The sequence below is a fragment of the Panicum virgatum genome, chromosome 1N, assembly GCF_016808335.1.
Source record: "Panicum virgatum strain AP13 chromosome 1N, P.virgatum_v5, whole genome shotgun sequence".
Taxonomy (NCBI): Eukaryota; Viridiplantae; Streptophyta; class Magnoliopsida; order Poales; family Poaceae; genus Panicum; species Panicum virgatum.
This window is the reverse complement of record NC_053145.1, coordinates 53,343,183-53,359,389: the sequence shown is the minus strand read 5'-3', so window position 1 is coordinate 53,359,389 and position 16,207 is coordinate 53,343,183. Positions and strand designations below refer to the sequence as shown.

The 16,207-nt window shown below is 49.3% G+C and overlaps 2 protein-coding genes, 1 long non-coding RNA gene and 1 pseudogene across 4 annotated transcripts; 3 read left to right on the top strand and 1 right to left on the bottom strand.

The window, feature by feature from the left end:
* Positions 1-1,573: 1,573 nt before the first annotated feature.
* Positions 1,574-3,213, bottom strand: LOC120656636. Its single transcript, XR_005667962.1, has 4 exons — positions 2,744-3,213; positions 2,310-2,555; positions 1,899-1,937; positions 1,574-1,822 (listed from the first exon to the last, which is right to left on the bottom strand). It is a non-coding gene; the product is annotated as an uncharacterized LOC120656636 (long non-coding RNA).
* A 111-nt stretch (positions 3,214-3,324) lies between these two features.
* On the top strand, positions 3,325-4,907 carry LOC120653666 (annotated as a pseudogene).
* Positions 4,908-5,132: 225 nt separating this feature from the next.
* LOC120656635 (embryogenesis-associated protein EMB8-like) lies at positions 5,133-10,196 on the top strand. Of its 2 annotated transcripts, none has more exons than XM_039934798.1 (8): positions 5,133-5,604; positions 6,560-6,688; positions 7,553-7,684; positions 7,998-8,140; positions 8,238-8,335; positions 8,426-8,520; positions 8,965-9,018; positions 9,247-9,465. In XM_039934798.1, exons 1-8 carry the CDS (start codon positions 5,179-5,181, stop codon positions 9,256-9,258), a joined length of 1,089 nt encoding a protein of 362 aa, XP_039790732.1. In that variant the 5' UTR covers positions 5,133-5,178; the 3' UTR covers positions 9,259-9,465. The 2 variants fall into 2 exon arrangements, with proteins under 2 accessions (XP_039790732.1, XP_039790731.1); XM_039934797.1 differs by lacking the exon at positions 9,247-9,465 and adding an exon at positions 9,673-10,196 and having other exon boundaries at positions 5,137-5,604.
* A 4,477-nt stretch (positions 10,197-14,673) lies between these two features.
* LOC120656634 (homeobox-leucine zipper protein HOX24-like) lies at positions 14,674-16,019 on the top strand. Its single transcript, XM_039934795.1, has 2 exons — positions 14,674-15,240; positions 15,333-16,019. The coding sequence occupies exons 1-2, from the start codon at positions 14,830-14,832 to the stop codon at positions 15,624-15,626; spliced, it is 705 nt and encodes a 234-aa protein (XP_039790729.1). The 5' UTR covers positions 14,674-14,829; the 3' UTR covers positions 15,627-16,019.
* Positions 16,020-16,207: the final 188 nt, after the last annotated feature.

The window sequence follows — 16,207 nt, the reverse complement described above, 5'->3', positions numbered from 1 at the left end:
CTTCCTGCGTGATCTAGTGTTCTTGATCTATCTACTGCCGATCAGGAGTCATGCCATTGAATCACAATCGCAATCGTCAGCTGACCGACTAATATTGTCAATTGATCGACGTATCGGTGAACCCTATTGACACCGTCAGCTGACTGACTTATACCGTGAACCCTAGCAGAGAGCACGGCGGCGTCAATGATGATTCGTCGCGCGTGAGGACTCCAGATGAAGTTTCTTCCCGCGCGCGGGCGAAGGAGAACGACGGACCGTGATGCCAAGACCTTCCCGAGTGCGTATATTTGCGCGTGGAGGGGGCGAGATTTGCCAAGTTCCTAAACTTGCCAAGTTGGATGCCAAACTATTGGAGGCTGTTTTTTCTTGATTTGCCAAAAAAAAGATGGATGCCAAGTAGAGATGACCAACTCTTGGAGATGCTCAAGCTTGGTAGAGCATGGTTAGATGATTGGTCCTTATTATCCAACTACTAAATTATGTGGGTACCTTATATTGTAGAGCATAGACTGTGGGTGCACGGGTTAATTAAACTGCAATATCTTCTTTTCAATTTCCTGTTGTAGCCTTGTAGATAATTAATACATAGTATTTTCCTATGACTAATCTAAGATAGTGGTAGCTTGGTAGGTAATTGATGACTTTGACGGAAAGCTAACTCGAACCATGCTTTGTCATATGTATAGACGCGGTCAAAAATGCGGTCAAACAATAATATTTTTTAATTCTATAACTGAGAGAAAATGCCACGAGACATATGTCTTGAAGTCAGATACTTTATTAAATATTTGCTCCTACTCTATTGAAACACAAATGCTTACTGTATAGTTGGTTAGGTTTTCACATGGGTTCGTCAATTTAGTGCGGGTGTTTATATTTATAATTTTTAGTAAATTGTTCTTTTAACGATAGACTACATGCCTATTAACAGCAAGGTAATTAAGTAAATCTCCAAATATGTTTTTTTAGACTCAGTAAATCTCCAAATATATCGAATCATATCTTCAGGCATTCAGCCAGCCCACGAGGAACATGTCACGAACGTGCAGCCCAGCGTGACCCAGCAGCCCAACGTAACGTATTGCTTCTTTCATAGTAATGTAAACTAGAAACACATGCGCGGCTTTGCAGCGCCCACAGGTGAGTTGCCTTGTGATCCAAATAGATTTCTGGTGATTTTAATCAAATTTACAAAAAAATAATAATATTTATAACACCAAATTTGTTTCGTTGAATTCATCATAATCAAATATTCTTTGTGTTGCTCGATTTGATTGTGTTATCACTGTGTACCACTGTCAATTCATGTAGCATGTGAAATTAGTCAATGTATTAATTGATAGCACTTAATTCTGAGGTGACAAAGGAAATAACAATGCATGGTATATCAGAAAGTTGTCTGATAACTTTGTATGAGACTGTTTTGCTCTCGGGCAATTCTGTGTAAACATATCATTTCACTATATAGTAGAAATGGCACCAAATATAAAGACAACAAATGGTGCAGATTGAACCATTACAAAAACAGTATTTTTTCTAAGAAAGTAGGGTTTATATTACAATTTTGAAATATGAGCAACATTTGTATTGAATATTTTTTTAAATTTGAAGGATCCCCATATGCTATGGGGTAACGGCATCTTACAAGGTATATTTGTACATCTGAGTCATAAGACATGCATATATATAATGGCAAGGAGTCTTTTAAAAAAAACAATGGAAAGGAACGTAGAACATTTCAGATGGGAATTAAAATTCATAATCACCGAATGAGCAACTTCGGCGAGGTTATTGTGATGCTCGGCCAAGTCTAGATGCCCTGCATAAGTAGATATATATTATTATTCTAAGAATGTAAAGACAGCAAGAGAACATGCAATTTTCGACAACCATACCATTTCACATAATTAGCATGATCCATTGAGTAAATGCCCCTGGAAATTATAATATATTCAGACTAACAGAACATCCATGTGTTTATTTATATATGACAAGATAGGTGATGAAAAGAAAAAAAAATGCACACTGTTGCCATGTTTCTCAATTCTACTGTGGGTTTAGAACTGGCACATCATATGTATCTTTATACAATATAAACAAATAGTACCTGCCCTGCATATGTTGTGTTGATAACAGTCTTAATTAGATGGTAATTGCTACTATAGCAAGTAATAAAACATTATTTCTATGTTTCTTTTCCCCCTTGGATTGTCCTTCTTGGGTTGCAAGCCTTAGACTCTCTCAGCATACCTTGCCTCTGCCGTAAGCAGTAATTACTGGAATATGAGCAAGTGGTTAGGCAGTACCTTAGCTTGCTTGCCCTGCAGGGGCTGCAGGAGCATGATTCGGTCTCTGCTGCTGCAGGAGGAACATCAGGTCCCCTTTCAGCAATTGCTCTTATCTTGATACGAATTTGACAATCAACATCCGTTCTGAGGAAGATCCGCAACTAGATCTTCCGGAAAATCAACCTGGCTATCTTGTAGCTTATATTTTCTCAGTGCGCACCTATTTGCTGGAGCGCAATTGATCTTCTTGCATTAGTGTTACCTCTGAAAGCATATTATTTTTGTCAGATTTAACACAAGTATATTACCAGGATTATCAAATTCTTCCCATGCCATATAGCAGGATTAACAGAGCCTTCATTCAAGGTTGGCTCGACAACAGCAAGAGGCTCTTTGAGATGGATTGGAAAATGGTAAAGGCAAAGGGTGAGACGAGAGGTAGTTGAGTTTACCTTGTTTGCCGTCGCCGTGTCCATCGAGAGAGTTGAGTATGGCTACCCACGAGGCAATGATGAGCGAGTCAGGGAAGCAGTATAGCCACTCTTCTTCCTGTACCGGTGGCCTCCACCCCCGCACACTGTTCGTGCGTTGCCCTCCTCACGTCCTCCTCAGTCCTCCACAGGAGGGCCATCCGGGACCTTTGTGGCTGCCATGGGCGCGCGAGTGGTGAGGCCCTGAATGGAGCGGTCGCCCCCAAATCCAACCATGGCATGCGAGCGTGAGTCACCCATGTGCGGAGTCTAAGCAACGCCGCCAATCGCTCCACATGCTGCGACGCCCGTAGATGCGCTCGATATGTGGCACGGGCAGGGGAGAATGAGGTCAGGTCGGGATCGATTGCAGGTACTCGGCGGAGGGCAGCAGTTCGTGCTGGATCCTGCAAGCGGAGGGAGGCGCGGTAGGCGGAGGGGCATAGGGCGGCGGCCGGGAAAAAAATTCCAATATTAGGACTTCAAACACTGACGACTCGTGAATTTGCCACTCCCAGTAAATGACACGGTGGGACCATTTGTGCCTATGAAATATGGGGCCAATGGCAAAACTGCAAAGGCCAATGTTTGCAGTCCTATTTTTGCAAATTTCTCGGCGGCCGGAAGGGGAAGGTGAGCATGGGAGGCGGGTTCGCGAGGCTTCTCGAGGGCTGCGGATTTGTGGCTTAACAGGCAGAGATCCAATTAGGTCCGTATCGGACGGCCTGCGTCGCGAGTTGGCCCGATCCGACGGTTTGCGAGCTAACGGGTGACGTGGCCCTATCCGTTAGCCCGCTTTTGGTGCAGGATTCGTAATATAGAGATTTGAGGTCACCAAAGCCCAAAAGCTATCTTTCGAAAAAGGGAAAATTGGTCTCATAGCATCGAAAGAAGACGACTTCCGTAAAATACCACTAAAAAACATTAGCCCTGTAAAATACCATCGAAAGTGTGCGGCGTCACCTGAAAATAGCATTCCGTCACGGACCGTCACGAAAGCCATCCGTCAAGCGGCGACGATGACGACCTCGTCCTCGCGCTCTCCTCCGCCTGCGGCACCCCGGACTCGGCCACCGACTCCGTCGCCTCCGCCTCCGCCCACCTCCTCGCCGACGATGCTGAGGACGAGTACGCCCACCTGCCCCGGCCCCGCCGCTGCCCAGGCCGCTCGTGGGCCTCTTCCACCACACGCTCGCCGGGGCCGTCCGCTATGCTGCCTTCGACCCCGCCGCGCTCGGGGACGACCACCACGGCGCCAAACAGCTCGTCCCGGACCCCACCTTCTCCTCCGGTCCTCCCTCATCCGCGAGGACGCCACCGCGCTCGCCTCCACCCGCGACCTCGTCTGCCTCCGCGGCAAGGCCTCCAGGGACTACTACGTCGCCAACCCGCTCGCCTTCACCTGCGCGCGCCTCCCGCCCCCCGCGTGCCACCACTTCGCCGAGGGGGACCCCACCGTCGTCATCACCTTCGACGTCGATGGCGGCGGCGACGACGACGTTGACCGCGGCGGCGGCGACGACGCCGACGAGGAGCGCGGCCCCGGCTTCTACCACCACTACCACATCGCCGTCGCCATCTACGCCTTCGAGTCCTTCTCGTCTAGGACCTCCGAGTGGACCATCGGCACCGGGGTCGCCGCGGCCGAGACCGTTGTCTCGTTGTCCGGGGTCGGCGCGAACGGATGCACCTTCTAGCGCACCACCATGGGATTCTTCCTCTGCTACGAGCCCGTCTCGGGGTGCTCGGACCTCGTCCCCGCGCCCATGGAGGTGCAGCAGTGGCCCGTCTGGGAGCAGCGGCCTGCATGGACAACAGCGTCGGCGCGGTCGTCGTCATCTGCCTCGACTTCGCGCGCCGCAACATCAGCGGCGGCGTCGCATGGACTCTGGCGGGCCACTTCGAGGGGGGATGCCTCAGGGGACGCCAGGACGTCACGCTGCTGCGCTCGCAGGGAAAGGCCGAGGTCGTCTTGTGGGACCGCACGGCACAGATGGTCGTCGCCATGGACCTCGAACTCGAAGGACACACCACGTGCACCATCAGCCTCGTCCCTGGCAGTGGCTGCTACGCCGATTTCATCCCTTACGTGGCTACGTCAGCTCATTGGTCGTGGTCTCTGCGGCGGACGATGGCCGTGAGCTAGCGGGACGATGGCCGTGAGCTAGACGGACGGCTTCTGTGACATAATGTTATTTTCAGGTGACGGCGCATACTTTCGATGGTATTTTATGGGGGCCAATATTTTTTAGTTGTATTTTGCGGAAGTTGCCTTCTTTCAGTGACTAATTTTCCATTCGAAAAAAAGGCCAAAAGCTCACGTGGCGATGAACCAACCACCAATCCTACTGGCTCCTACCTGTCCCTCCTACAGTCCCACGAGACAGGTCGAAAAGCAGAGGAAACGAGAGTACCCGATGGCCGCCGCCGCGCCCACGCCATCCCCATTCGTCGCCTCCTCCCGCCGCTTCGCCCCTCGCCTCCGCTCCCTCATCCCCGGGGCCGCCATGTCATCCGCCGCCTCTTCCGCCCCAAACCCCAGCTCCGGCGCCGGGGAGGAGGCGCAGGCGCCCCCGCTCCCGCACTCGACCCTCGAGATCTCCGGGGCGCGGCGGGGCCTCCTCTCCGGCTTCGCCAGCCTCCGCGCCCCGTACCGCGCGTTCCCCGTGCTCGCGTCGAACCGCCACGTCGAGACAATCTTCGCCGCGTTCACGCGGTCGCTTCCCGCAGTCAAGCTGCGGCGTGAGTGCCTCCGCGCCCCCGACGACGGAGCCGTCGCGCTCGACTGGGTCGCGGGCGACGACCGCGTGCTTCCCAGGGATGCGCCGGTGCTCATACTCTTGGTATGGTTCTCCTTACCCGCTCTCGTCGTTGTGCATTTCCTCACTGGACATACTGGAAGTGTGCCAGGGCGCTCGGCTACTAAATGCCAGCAAATGACGTCTGTGATTTAGACTTTGGATAGATTTGGAATTGAGCTAATGAGCTTTTGTAGGTTACGAACAGGGGCATACTTTTAAATCGACATTAACCAAGGCGTAATGTAGCTAAAGCTAAGATTTCTCTGTCGTGACGGTATACATATATTCTAGAAGGGGCTGCAAGCATATTAGGGGTGTAAACGAAGTTTGCAGAGTTTAAGATGATATCTCTCTGTCAGACAGCTAATGCCTTGTATGTTAGCAATGGCTTAGCTGGCATCTGGTGTTGCTGTTGCCTTACAATGATAGTATTGTTTTCTTCAAAAAACAATGATAGTCTTGAGTTTCATGAAGCAAATCAGTAACAGTAAACTATCGAGTAATTTTGACATTGCTTGCATATGTTTAGGTTGTTCAGTGAAATTGGATGTTGACATGCAGTACTGCTGTAGTACACTAGTACATGGACACATGGATCTCAAGATGCAGTATTGTTATGATCTAAGAGGTTCATTAGGTTTCAATTGCATAATCTGTTTCTAATGTGGAGTCTTAGCAGTTAGCATGTTAACAGCAGATTTGATATAAACAAACAATCAATACATGATGAACCCCATGTCAATGGTAGATGCTGATATATTGTTCAAATATGCACCAGATCATTTCTTCACTCTGTTTAGGGCATGAGGATACTACTTGTCGCAAACTCGCAATGGTTTGGAATTGAGTTATAGTTGATTCATTATAAAATGCAAACGAAATTAAAATGATCTAAAAATAACTTTCACCTGAAGCAAGTAAAAGGATGTGTGCCTGAAAAGTTCTATTGTCATTTTCGTTTAGCTTCTAGCCTAATGTAAGTTCTGTGCCTTTGCAGCCTGGCCTAACAGGGGGAAGTGATGATACATATGTAAGGCATATGCTTATGAGAGCTAGAAGCAAGGGATGGCGTGTTGTGGTATTTAATAGCCGAGGATGTGCAGAAAGTCCTGTGACCACACCCAAGGTACTTCAAGTACTTCATATTTTTTTTATCATTATGGTAAGCTTACATGTAGCTTGGATAATCCATGAATCAAACATAAGGTATACACGGACCGTGTTTTTCCTTTTGAAGTATAGGAGAAGTGCTAAGATCTTTACATTGTTTGATCGAATGAGGTGAAGACTATCGGTGAATATAAGTTGATTACCAACACCTTTGTAGATACCACTCATTTTGTTCTCGCTAGATAGAAATGGAAAGTGCAAGCCATCGTCCTAACTTGACCATGACTGTGAGACCTGCAAGCAGGTTTGCTCCAGTTCATATATGCAAGCTTATCCAAATATTTTTGGGGCTTTCATGATTTCATCTGATGCAATAAATGTAGTCTATACTTCATTGCTTCTGTGTACTCTTTTGCTGAGACTGTTTTAACTTAGGGTGAAGCTAGAAACTAAATGGTGAGCAAACTGACTTACTATAAAACTTGACTTAATGGGGGTTTCAAACCAAAAGGTAGAAAAATGATGAACAGCATTGAAGTTTACGATTGGCAGCACTAGCTCACTATTGAAAGGTTAGATTCCATTTTGTGGCTACTTGCTAACCTAGTAAAATAGGCCACCTTATGTTGTTGAACTTATTTGGTTGACATAACATTTTAAGCTGCATCATGATGCATACAATAAAGTGGCAATATGCATGTTCTCAATCAGCATCTTTTACCAATGGATAAACTTTATTGAGGAAAGGGAGGGTTTAACAGAGCGTATAACATAAGGAATAAGGAGATGACAATAGCAAATCAGACAACGCGGGCCTGAAACTCTGTTATAACTTCTCGTTTTTTTGGCATATGTTGATCGACACTTCTGTGATGTACAGTTTTATTCTGCTTCATTTACTGGGGATCTCTGCCAAGTAATTGATCATGTTTTATGCCACTATCCCCAATCTAATGTCTATGCTGTTGGTTGGTCTCTTGGAGCAAATATTCTTGTGCGCTACCTTGGCGAGGTGAGTTCTTCACCCACTGTTAAACAATCTACAAGAGTTCTTTGCATTGTCATATTTATGAGATTCCAGTTCCAAGTTCCATGCTTTGTACACATCTTTCTTGGAAAATGATTAATAGTTAAATCAAATATGCACTTATTTGCTTTGAGCATAATGGAAAATCATTAATAGTTTTCTCTCATATGCATCAACCCCTTTTTGTCCCCTGATACTTCTTTGTCTTTCTCTTGTTCTTTCTGCATAAAACTATGTAGGTGGATCACAAATATCTATTGCCACCATCTAACTTATTGTTCTATGCTTATTTTTTCAGGAAACTGATAAATGCCCTTTATCTGGTGCAGTCTCCTTGTGCAATCCATTTAACTTGGTAATTGCAGATGAAGATTTCCACAAAGGGTTTAATAACGTCTATGATAAAGCATTGGCTAGGGCTCTGAGAACTATATTTAAGAAGTACAAATTTTGTTCACCTCTCCTCAAATCTTGATGATATTTGCACTCTTTTTATGAATTCTAACAGCTGATCTTTAGGGACATGATCAAATTTTAGGCATGCACTCCTTTTCGAAGATATTGAGGGTGAATATGATATACCCAAGGCAGCGAATGCAAGGACTGTTAGAGATTTTGATGAGGGACTAACCCGAGGTTTGCAGCATCCTTTAACTGAAATGTAGCATTTGTAATTTCTGTGGCTTTCATATTCCCAGCCCCACTCTAATCATTTTCGCTTTGCAGTTTCTTTTGGTTTCAAGTCAGTAGATGATTATTACTCCAATTCAAGCAGCTCTGATTCCATTAAAAATGTTTGTGTACCCTTATTATGCATACAGGTGAAACTTTCACTCTATCAGTTTTCAGTGCCTTATTAGGCTATATTACATTAAGAGTAGCAGATACAGTGAATCAAGTGCGAGAGCTACATCATTGCTTAGTTTAAGATCATGTGGCTAACTTAGTACTACAACTTAAGGTTTAGTCAAAGTTATTAAACTGTTTTAATTAAGAATATTGCAGTGCTGTTTAATCTTTGTCCTTTTGTTCCAACCAATGAAATGAAACCTCGATAAACCTATCTAGCATATTTAGAAGCCTGATTGATATAAAGTTGGTTGAATTTATGGTAAATTTGTTCTCTTAAGTCTACAAAACAGTGGGCATGATAATGTTTTATAGCAAGAAGAAGGGGATTTAATTATTTCAATTGTGAATGTGTTTATTAGATGCAGTGTGAAAGTAAAATTATGTCGGTTCTATTATAACTTAATTATGTGCAGGCGGATAATGATCCAATTGCTCCATCTAGGGGAATTCCCAGAGAAGATATCAAGGTACTTACTAGTGTTCACACCTTTTTCACCTAATGACTCATTGCTGATATTTTGAATAATCCCTACATATATATCACTCTAACCCATGAGTTATAGCCCCATGAGTTTAATTGAATCAACAAATTGCAGTCATACTGCATATTTAAGTGTGCAGCTTTGTCAATCATGTAGTTATATTTCTCTTATTTGGTTAATGTACAATTCTGATGCTTTGTTTTTTGACTAAAGGGAGAACTATAGCTGGGATGGAGGAGATCTGATGAGAAAATTTCCGTTCATTAACCACACATACATTGAATAAAGATTAGATAATTGGCTTTGATGTCATATTCTAACGACTGATTAACCATAACAAAATAATGTCAGTTCGAAAAGTCAACATAAAGAACATAACCACTGTCTAGGACAAGATCATGTTGACTGTGATAAGTTCAGTAATCTGGAGCATTCGTCTTTTTAACAACTTTGTTATGGGGTAATGAGCTTGAGTGGAAGTAGAATGACCTGTTTTCACTTCAGAGATTTGTGCCAAAATTAGAGAAATTACATGTCACAGTTCAAGCTGGTAGCTGTAGTTGTTCTATAAATTGGTTCCTTGTTTGGTGCTGCATTAGAACTAAAAATCGAGTAAAGGAGTCTTCCCTATTATTTCAGGCAAATCCGAATTGCCTACTTATAGTAACACCGAAGGGTGGCCATCTTGGATGGGTAGCTGGTGATGAAGCTCCATTCGGATGTCCTTGGACTGACCCGATTGTGATGGAATATCTAGAATATCTTCAGAGCGAAAAGAACTCAAGTACCAAAAACAACATACCCTATGATCAGCAAGGTGTTTCAGAGGCATCAGCACCCCATCTGACCGTGCATGTACAAACATAGTAATAGTTCCCTTCCCCGAATGCTCCCATTGGCTATGTATCTCATATGCAAATAGTTAGATCATTTAGCTTGTCTACTCTGCCGGCGGGATTGGCATATTGTTACAGAGGTACGCCCCGTAATTTTGGTCCTAAGATTCTGTTTTGTTGTTTTTTCATAAATACTTCATGTCTTTATACCTTAGCTCTGCCTGCTCTGCTTGTGCAGGTCTAGATGACTAGTGTGTTGTAAGATTTCGATTTTTTATTTTTTTAATACGATTTTTTTACTGAAATTAAGGAATAATACTTTGGATATGAGAAATTTCAAAACTAGTATATTGTCGTCTGTCCGGCAGACGAAATTCAAATTTCGTCGCCCGAGAAGACAAAAATATATAGATTTCGTCCGTTCAGCGGACGAAATTAATATTCGTCCACCCATTAGACGAAAATGCATGGAATTAGACGAAAATACATGTAATTTATGATTTTTGTAGGCGAAACTAAATTTTTGTCTACCCGGCGGACGAAAATAGAGATTTCGTCCACTGAATAGATGAAATTTATTTTCGTCTGCCCATCAGACCAAATTTAGTTAGATTTTTTTTTATTTTCACTTTTTTTATGGTTCTCAGAACTTGACGGCAGCCTCGTTAGGTAAAAAAGTCCGTGCGTCATTTTTTTTACTTTGCCTCCACATGTTTCTTTGCTGATGCCTCATCTGATGTGTGATGATTGCAAATTGAAAGCATGTGCTACGTGCATTCCTGCTCCCTTGAACAAAGGCCGTGTTTGGTTTTTTGCATGGAAATACTGTAGCACGCTTTGACCGCTAATTTAGAGTACCAAATGAAGTTTAATTATAAAACCACCTCCACAATCCCCCGTGTAAATCGCGAGACAAATCTAATGAGGCCTTTGACCGCGCGATTAGAGGATGGTACTGTAGCATCACTGTAGTAAATCAATAATTAATTACCGCCACTAAATTCGTCTCGAAAAGTTATACCCATCCATGAAAAGGTTTTGCAAATAGACCTATAACCTTGACAAGACCTGTAACCAAACACGGCCAAAATAAAAAACTCGGCAGCAGACTGATCTGATGTGTGATGATTGCAAATTGAAAGCGTGTGCTACGTGCATTCCTGCTCCCTTGAACAAAATAAAAAACTCGGCAGCAGAGTAGTATCGATTTGTTCCATCAGTCATCAGCAAAGGTTTATGTGGAGGCAAGGTAAAAAAATGACGCACGAACTTTTTTTTTTACCTGACGAGGCTGCCGTCGAATACTGAGAGTCATAAAAAAGGTGAAAATAAAAAAAAATCTAACTAAATTTCGTCTGATGGGCAGACGAAAATAAATTTCATGTACCCAATTTAGTTTTGTCTACGAAAATCATAAATTACATGCATTTTCTTCTAATTCCATGTATTTTCGTCTAATGGGTGGACGAATATTAAAATCTATATATTTCGTCTTCCCGGCGTCTGCCGGACAGACGACAGTATACTAGTTTTGAAATTTCTCAGATCCAAGATATTATTCCGTAATTTCAATAAAAAATCGTATTAAAAAAAATAAAAAATTCGTAAGATTTCTGTATTACTAAAGAGAAGACAGCTGCGGTTCTGAGGTCTGGAAACAATATTTAGGCTCCGTTCAGTTTGCGAAAAGGGACTGTAGCACATTTCGTTGTTACTTGATAAATAATGTCCAATCATGAACTAATTAGGCTTAAAAAATCATCTTGTGCTAATCAGTTAGACTGTGTAATTAGTTATTATTTTCAACTGCATTTAATGCTCCATGCATGTGTCTGAAAATTCGATGTGACACATACTGTAGAAATTTTTTTGGAAAGTGAACGGGGCCTTAGTTGTCCAATTGTTGGCGCACCCAGAGGCCAGAGTCGCCGTTGAGACTCCACTGGACAGCATAGAAAACTTGGTCGCGCTCCAAAGTGAGCATCGATTTCCATACACACTTCCGGTAATATACTGTCACTTACATATATCAGTATGCAGTTCTTTTACTTATCGGACGCATTAACACCAGAAATCCCAGGTATCGGATGATACGCACAGCCGTGTCAGTATTCTGGCAGAAATAGACCGTACTGTTGTATGACGGATGCTTCGCCAGATGCGTGCTGGAAGTCGCAACTTTCTCCCAATGACCGGAGATTATGATCCTCCCCAAAGTGCGTGCACCCAGCGAGCACTTCGCTGGGTGGAAGCTAGCACTTGCCCAAAAGCAAAAAACGGAAAGCCAGGCGAAAGCCGAGGGAGACGAAAAGGCTTCCCGTCCACGCGCCGCGCCGGCCGCCGTCGACGAGCGCACCACACCCACGAGGCCCGCCCGCCCGACGTTGACCCGGCCTCCGCGCCACTCGCGCGCGGCCGCGTGCCGCGCGGCCCGTCGACGTCACCGCCCGCCCCCCGCGCGCGGGGCGGGGCCCGGAGGTGGCGGTTGCCCGATACATAATCGAGTGGACCGGAGTAATTAACCAAGCTAATCATCGGCGCTAGCCATTGGCTCAGAGGCGACAGGTCATCCTTAACGACGCGGGTGCTCGTGACTCGTGAGCCGTGACCTCGGAGGCGGCACAGGTGTCGGAGCCGCGGCGTGCGGGGCTGCAAGCTCGGTCGCGCAAGGCATCGCGTACGATGATGGCATTTTTATTGTACGCCCCTGCTAATTAAAACAAAAACTACGACCCCCGGGAGATGCCCAGTCGGTACGGATCGCGTCGTGTTCAGACTGGTGCCGGTTGGTTATAGGTGGCCAAACGGGTCGCCCGGGCACGGTCATGCCGTTTAGTGTCGCCGTGCCCAGGCACGGCCCTACGAGGGCACCGACGTGCCGTGCCGTGCCCCGGGGCACGCCAGCACGACAGCCCGGAGGGGCGGCGACGGTCTGCGTGGGGGACGACGGCAGCCCGCGCGGAGTAGGGAGGAGGGGAGGCCGAATGACGGCGACGGCGGCCTGCGCGAGGGATGATGGTCGCAGTCGGGGACGATCGGCGCAGCAGCTGGTGAGGGCGATGGCGGCCTGTGCAGGCGGCGGTGGCAGGAGGCAGGACGGCGGTGGCGGCCGGGGACGACCTGCGCAGGTAGCGTAGCGGCTGCCGAGGGCGACGACCGCCTGCGCAGGTGGCGGCGGCGGCGGCAGGAGGAGGCAGGACGGCGGCGGCGAACGAAGACAGGCAGGTGCGCGGTAGGAGGGGCGCCAGCGTCGGCGCGTGAAGAGAGAGGACAGAGTGGAGAATGAAGATAGAGTTTGATGGATGGGTAAGTGGGTTAAATGTTTTACCTGGTCGGGCCGTGCTGGCACGGTCCCGGCCGTTCCAGTGCCGTGCTTTTTCGGCATGTGCCCATGCCGGCCCAGCGGGCCTGGCCCATTTGGCCACCTATAGGGTTGGTGGTGGCGATGTGTGTGGCTGCCGCCGCATCGCCCTGGAATTTGTGGCTCCGGAAAGGCAAAGCCAGTGTTCGTATAATCGTATTGTAGTCGAGCGCTACTTCTGAGCTCAGGTGCAGGGGCTGACCGACCGGTGCGCAAATCACGTGCTGGAACTTGCCGCAACTTCACAAGGGGTTCAGTTCAACCCCGTGATGACGAGAGCTGATTTGCAAGTCAGTGGTTGTGCACGAGCCGACAAAGCGCACGAACACCCGACATGTTTGCCAGTTCCTCTCGAGCCAGGCGTTGCTCTACGAATCGGGCTTCTCTCTAATATATCGATTTCCCTCCTGATGACGAGAGTTGATTAATTAATTAATCTGCGCGTCAATGGATGCGCGTGTACAAGCGCATGAACGCCCGCCACGCGCACCAGTTCTTCTCGAGCTAGTCGTGATCGAGAAACTCAGTTTCTCTCTTTTTTTCCTTCCCTGGAGCTAGGCGTGCGCTGCGCATTCGGTGTGTTCACTCTATCCGTTTCCTTACCGTTTCAGTTCAACCGTGACCCCCGTGCAACTCTGGATCCGTCGAATAACTCCGGGGCACGTGCAGAAAACGGCTGAAGGCTCCACGTCACCACTCACCAGCCAGTCCGATGTCCGAAAACAGCTGCATAAGAAGGCGATCGACGGCGGTTCGCCCATCTGTTAGGCGCGGAGCGGCTCGCGGGACACGTAAACGCGACGCGCCGCGCCGGGAGAGATAAGCTCATCTGACTTCCAACGCTCCGAGGAGAACAAGGGAGGCGGAGGAGGAGGAGGAGGAGGAGGAGATGCGTTCGGAACTGAACACCGAACAGCGACGTGTTGGGCTCCGGCCACCGGCTGGACGAGAACAACGACCCCTCACCCAGACATGCCCCGCCGTAACGATGGCGGCTTTCCACGCAGCCAGCGCAGCGCGCTCGCGCAACGCGACAAGGGCGTCCCGTCCCCGTCCCCGTCCCCGTCCACACCGCCACCTCGGCCTCCCGTTCCGGAGAAGCTCCCCCCGTCGCCGGACGACTTCGACGCCGCTGCCCCCTCCCTCCCTGTTGCCGGAACCTGGCCGTGCCAATGGAGGAGGGAGCCCGCGCGCTCCAGCCGCCACGTGTCCGGCCCGAATCAGTCTCGACTCTCGAGACGGATAACCACTGCGCCCGCGGTCCGCGCGTGCGGTGATTGATCGCCGGGCGACCGCCCCGATGCGCAACACCTGGACGCGGCGCCAAGCCGTCGGGGGGTCCTACATGTCCTCCGTCGCCAGGGCTGGCGCCACGTGTGAGCACCGCGCCGGCGGACCCGCCCGCGGGGCGCCGGTATAAGAGCCGCCGCGCCGTGCCCCGAGCGCCACTCCACTGCTACTACTGCTACAAGTCTACTAGAAGTAGGTAGCTTGTTAGAGCCAGATTGGCAAAGCTTCGGCCGGGCAGCGACAGCGAGCTGAGAACTCGCGCTCCGCGTCGGTCGGCGCGATCGGCCGGGCGCGTTCGGCCTCGAGGAGATGGAGCGGGAGTGCCAGCTCGTGGTGGCGCCGCCGCGGCCGCGCCATGGCCAGTACGAGGAGGGCCCGTTCGCGCACCAGGTGATGGTGGCCGGGGACATCGACCCCGCCGGCGCGGGGAGAGGCGGTGGCGGCGGGGAGAGGAAGCGGCGGTTCACGGAGGAGCAGGTGCGGTCGCTGGAGACGACGTTCCACGCGCGGCGCGCCAAGCTGGAGCCCCGGGAGAAGGCGGAGCTGGCGCGGGAGCTGGACCTGCAGCCGCGCCAGGTGGCCATCTGGTTCCAGAACAAGCGCGCGCGGTGGCGCTCCAAGCAGCTCGAGCACGACTACGCCGCGCTCCGCGCGCAGTACGACGCGCTCCACGCCCGCGTCGAGTCGCTCAGGCAGGAGAAGCTCGCGCTCGCCGCCCAGGTACGGACGGTGCCCTTCCATCCATCCATCGATCGATTCCTCATTCCGAGCACCATTGCTGATCATGTTCGCTCGATCGGTGGCGCGCGCAGGTGGACGAGCTGAAGGGGAGGTTGAGCGGGCGGCAAGACCAGGCGAGCGGCAGCAGCTGCGAGGTAAACGGCGGCGCGGAGGCGGCCGACGACAGGAGGAACAGCGCCAGCTGCGTGGCGGAGGACGACGGCGCCGTGACGCCCGCGGTGGCCGCCTCGGAGGAATCGGCGGCGGCGGCGGCCGAGTACTGCTACGACCACGCCGCGTACGGAGGGGGCCTGCCCGAGCCGTTCTGCACCACCCCGGAGCTGTGGGACACATGGCCGCTGCTGGAGTGGAACGCGGTTGCATGAGCAAAGCAACCCCCCACCACCACCATCACGACGGGGGAGAATGAATATAGCATCCGTGTACTCTACTCGTGTCTCTGTAGTCTGTATGATAGCGTACGCGTGGATTCATGTTGCTCTCTAGCTAGCTATAGCTTGCACTAGCAAGTGATCGCGGCTGATGATGCGGCGAGAGAGATCGACGGGATCGGAACAGAACAGAACAGATAGAAACTGGGCAGACAAGAATTCTGGACGCCGACGGCCTGGGAGCTTCCATGCGCTCATGGCATTGTACACCAGGGATCGACGGGTCCTCGGCCGCGTTTTGCAGCGTTTATTAGGATTCATCCATGTTCGCGAGCGATCGAGATTCTTCACAAGTTCAGAGCCCGATCGGATGTCGGACGTGGTCCATGCACTGCTGATGCTTCTGTTGCTGGCTGCGCTCGCATGTTCTAGACGTGCCTCTGCTCGCCGTCGTCGCCCCCTGTAGGCCGGCCATCAATCAGTCCAGCGGCGCGTTCGTCGTCGTCGTACCCGCGCCTTAGGACGACGAGGAAGGCGTCGCTCTCGGCGGGGACAGGGTCGTCCCTGTCGCCGCA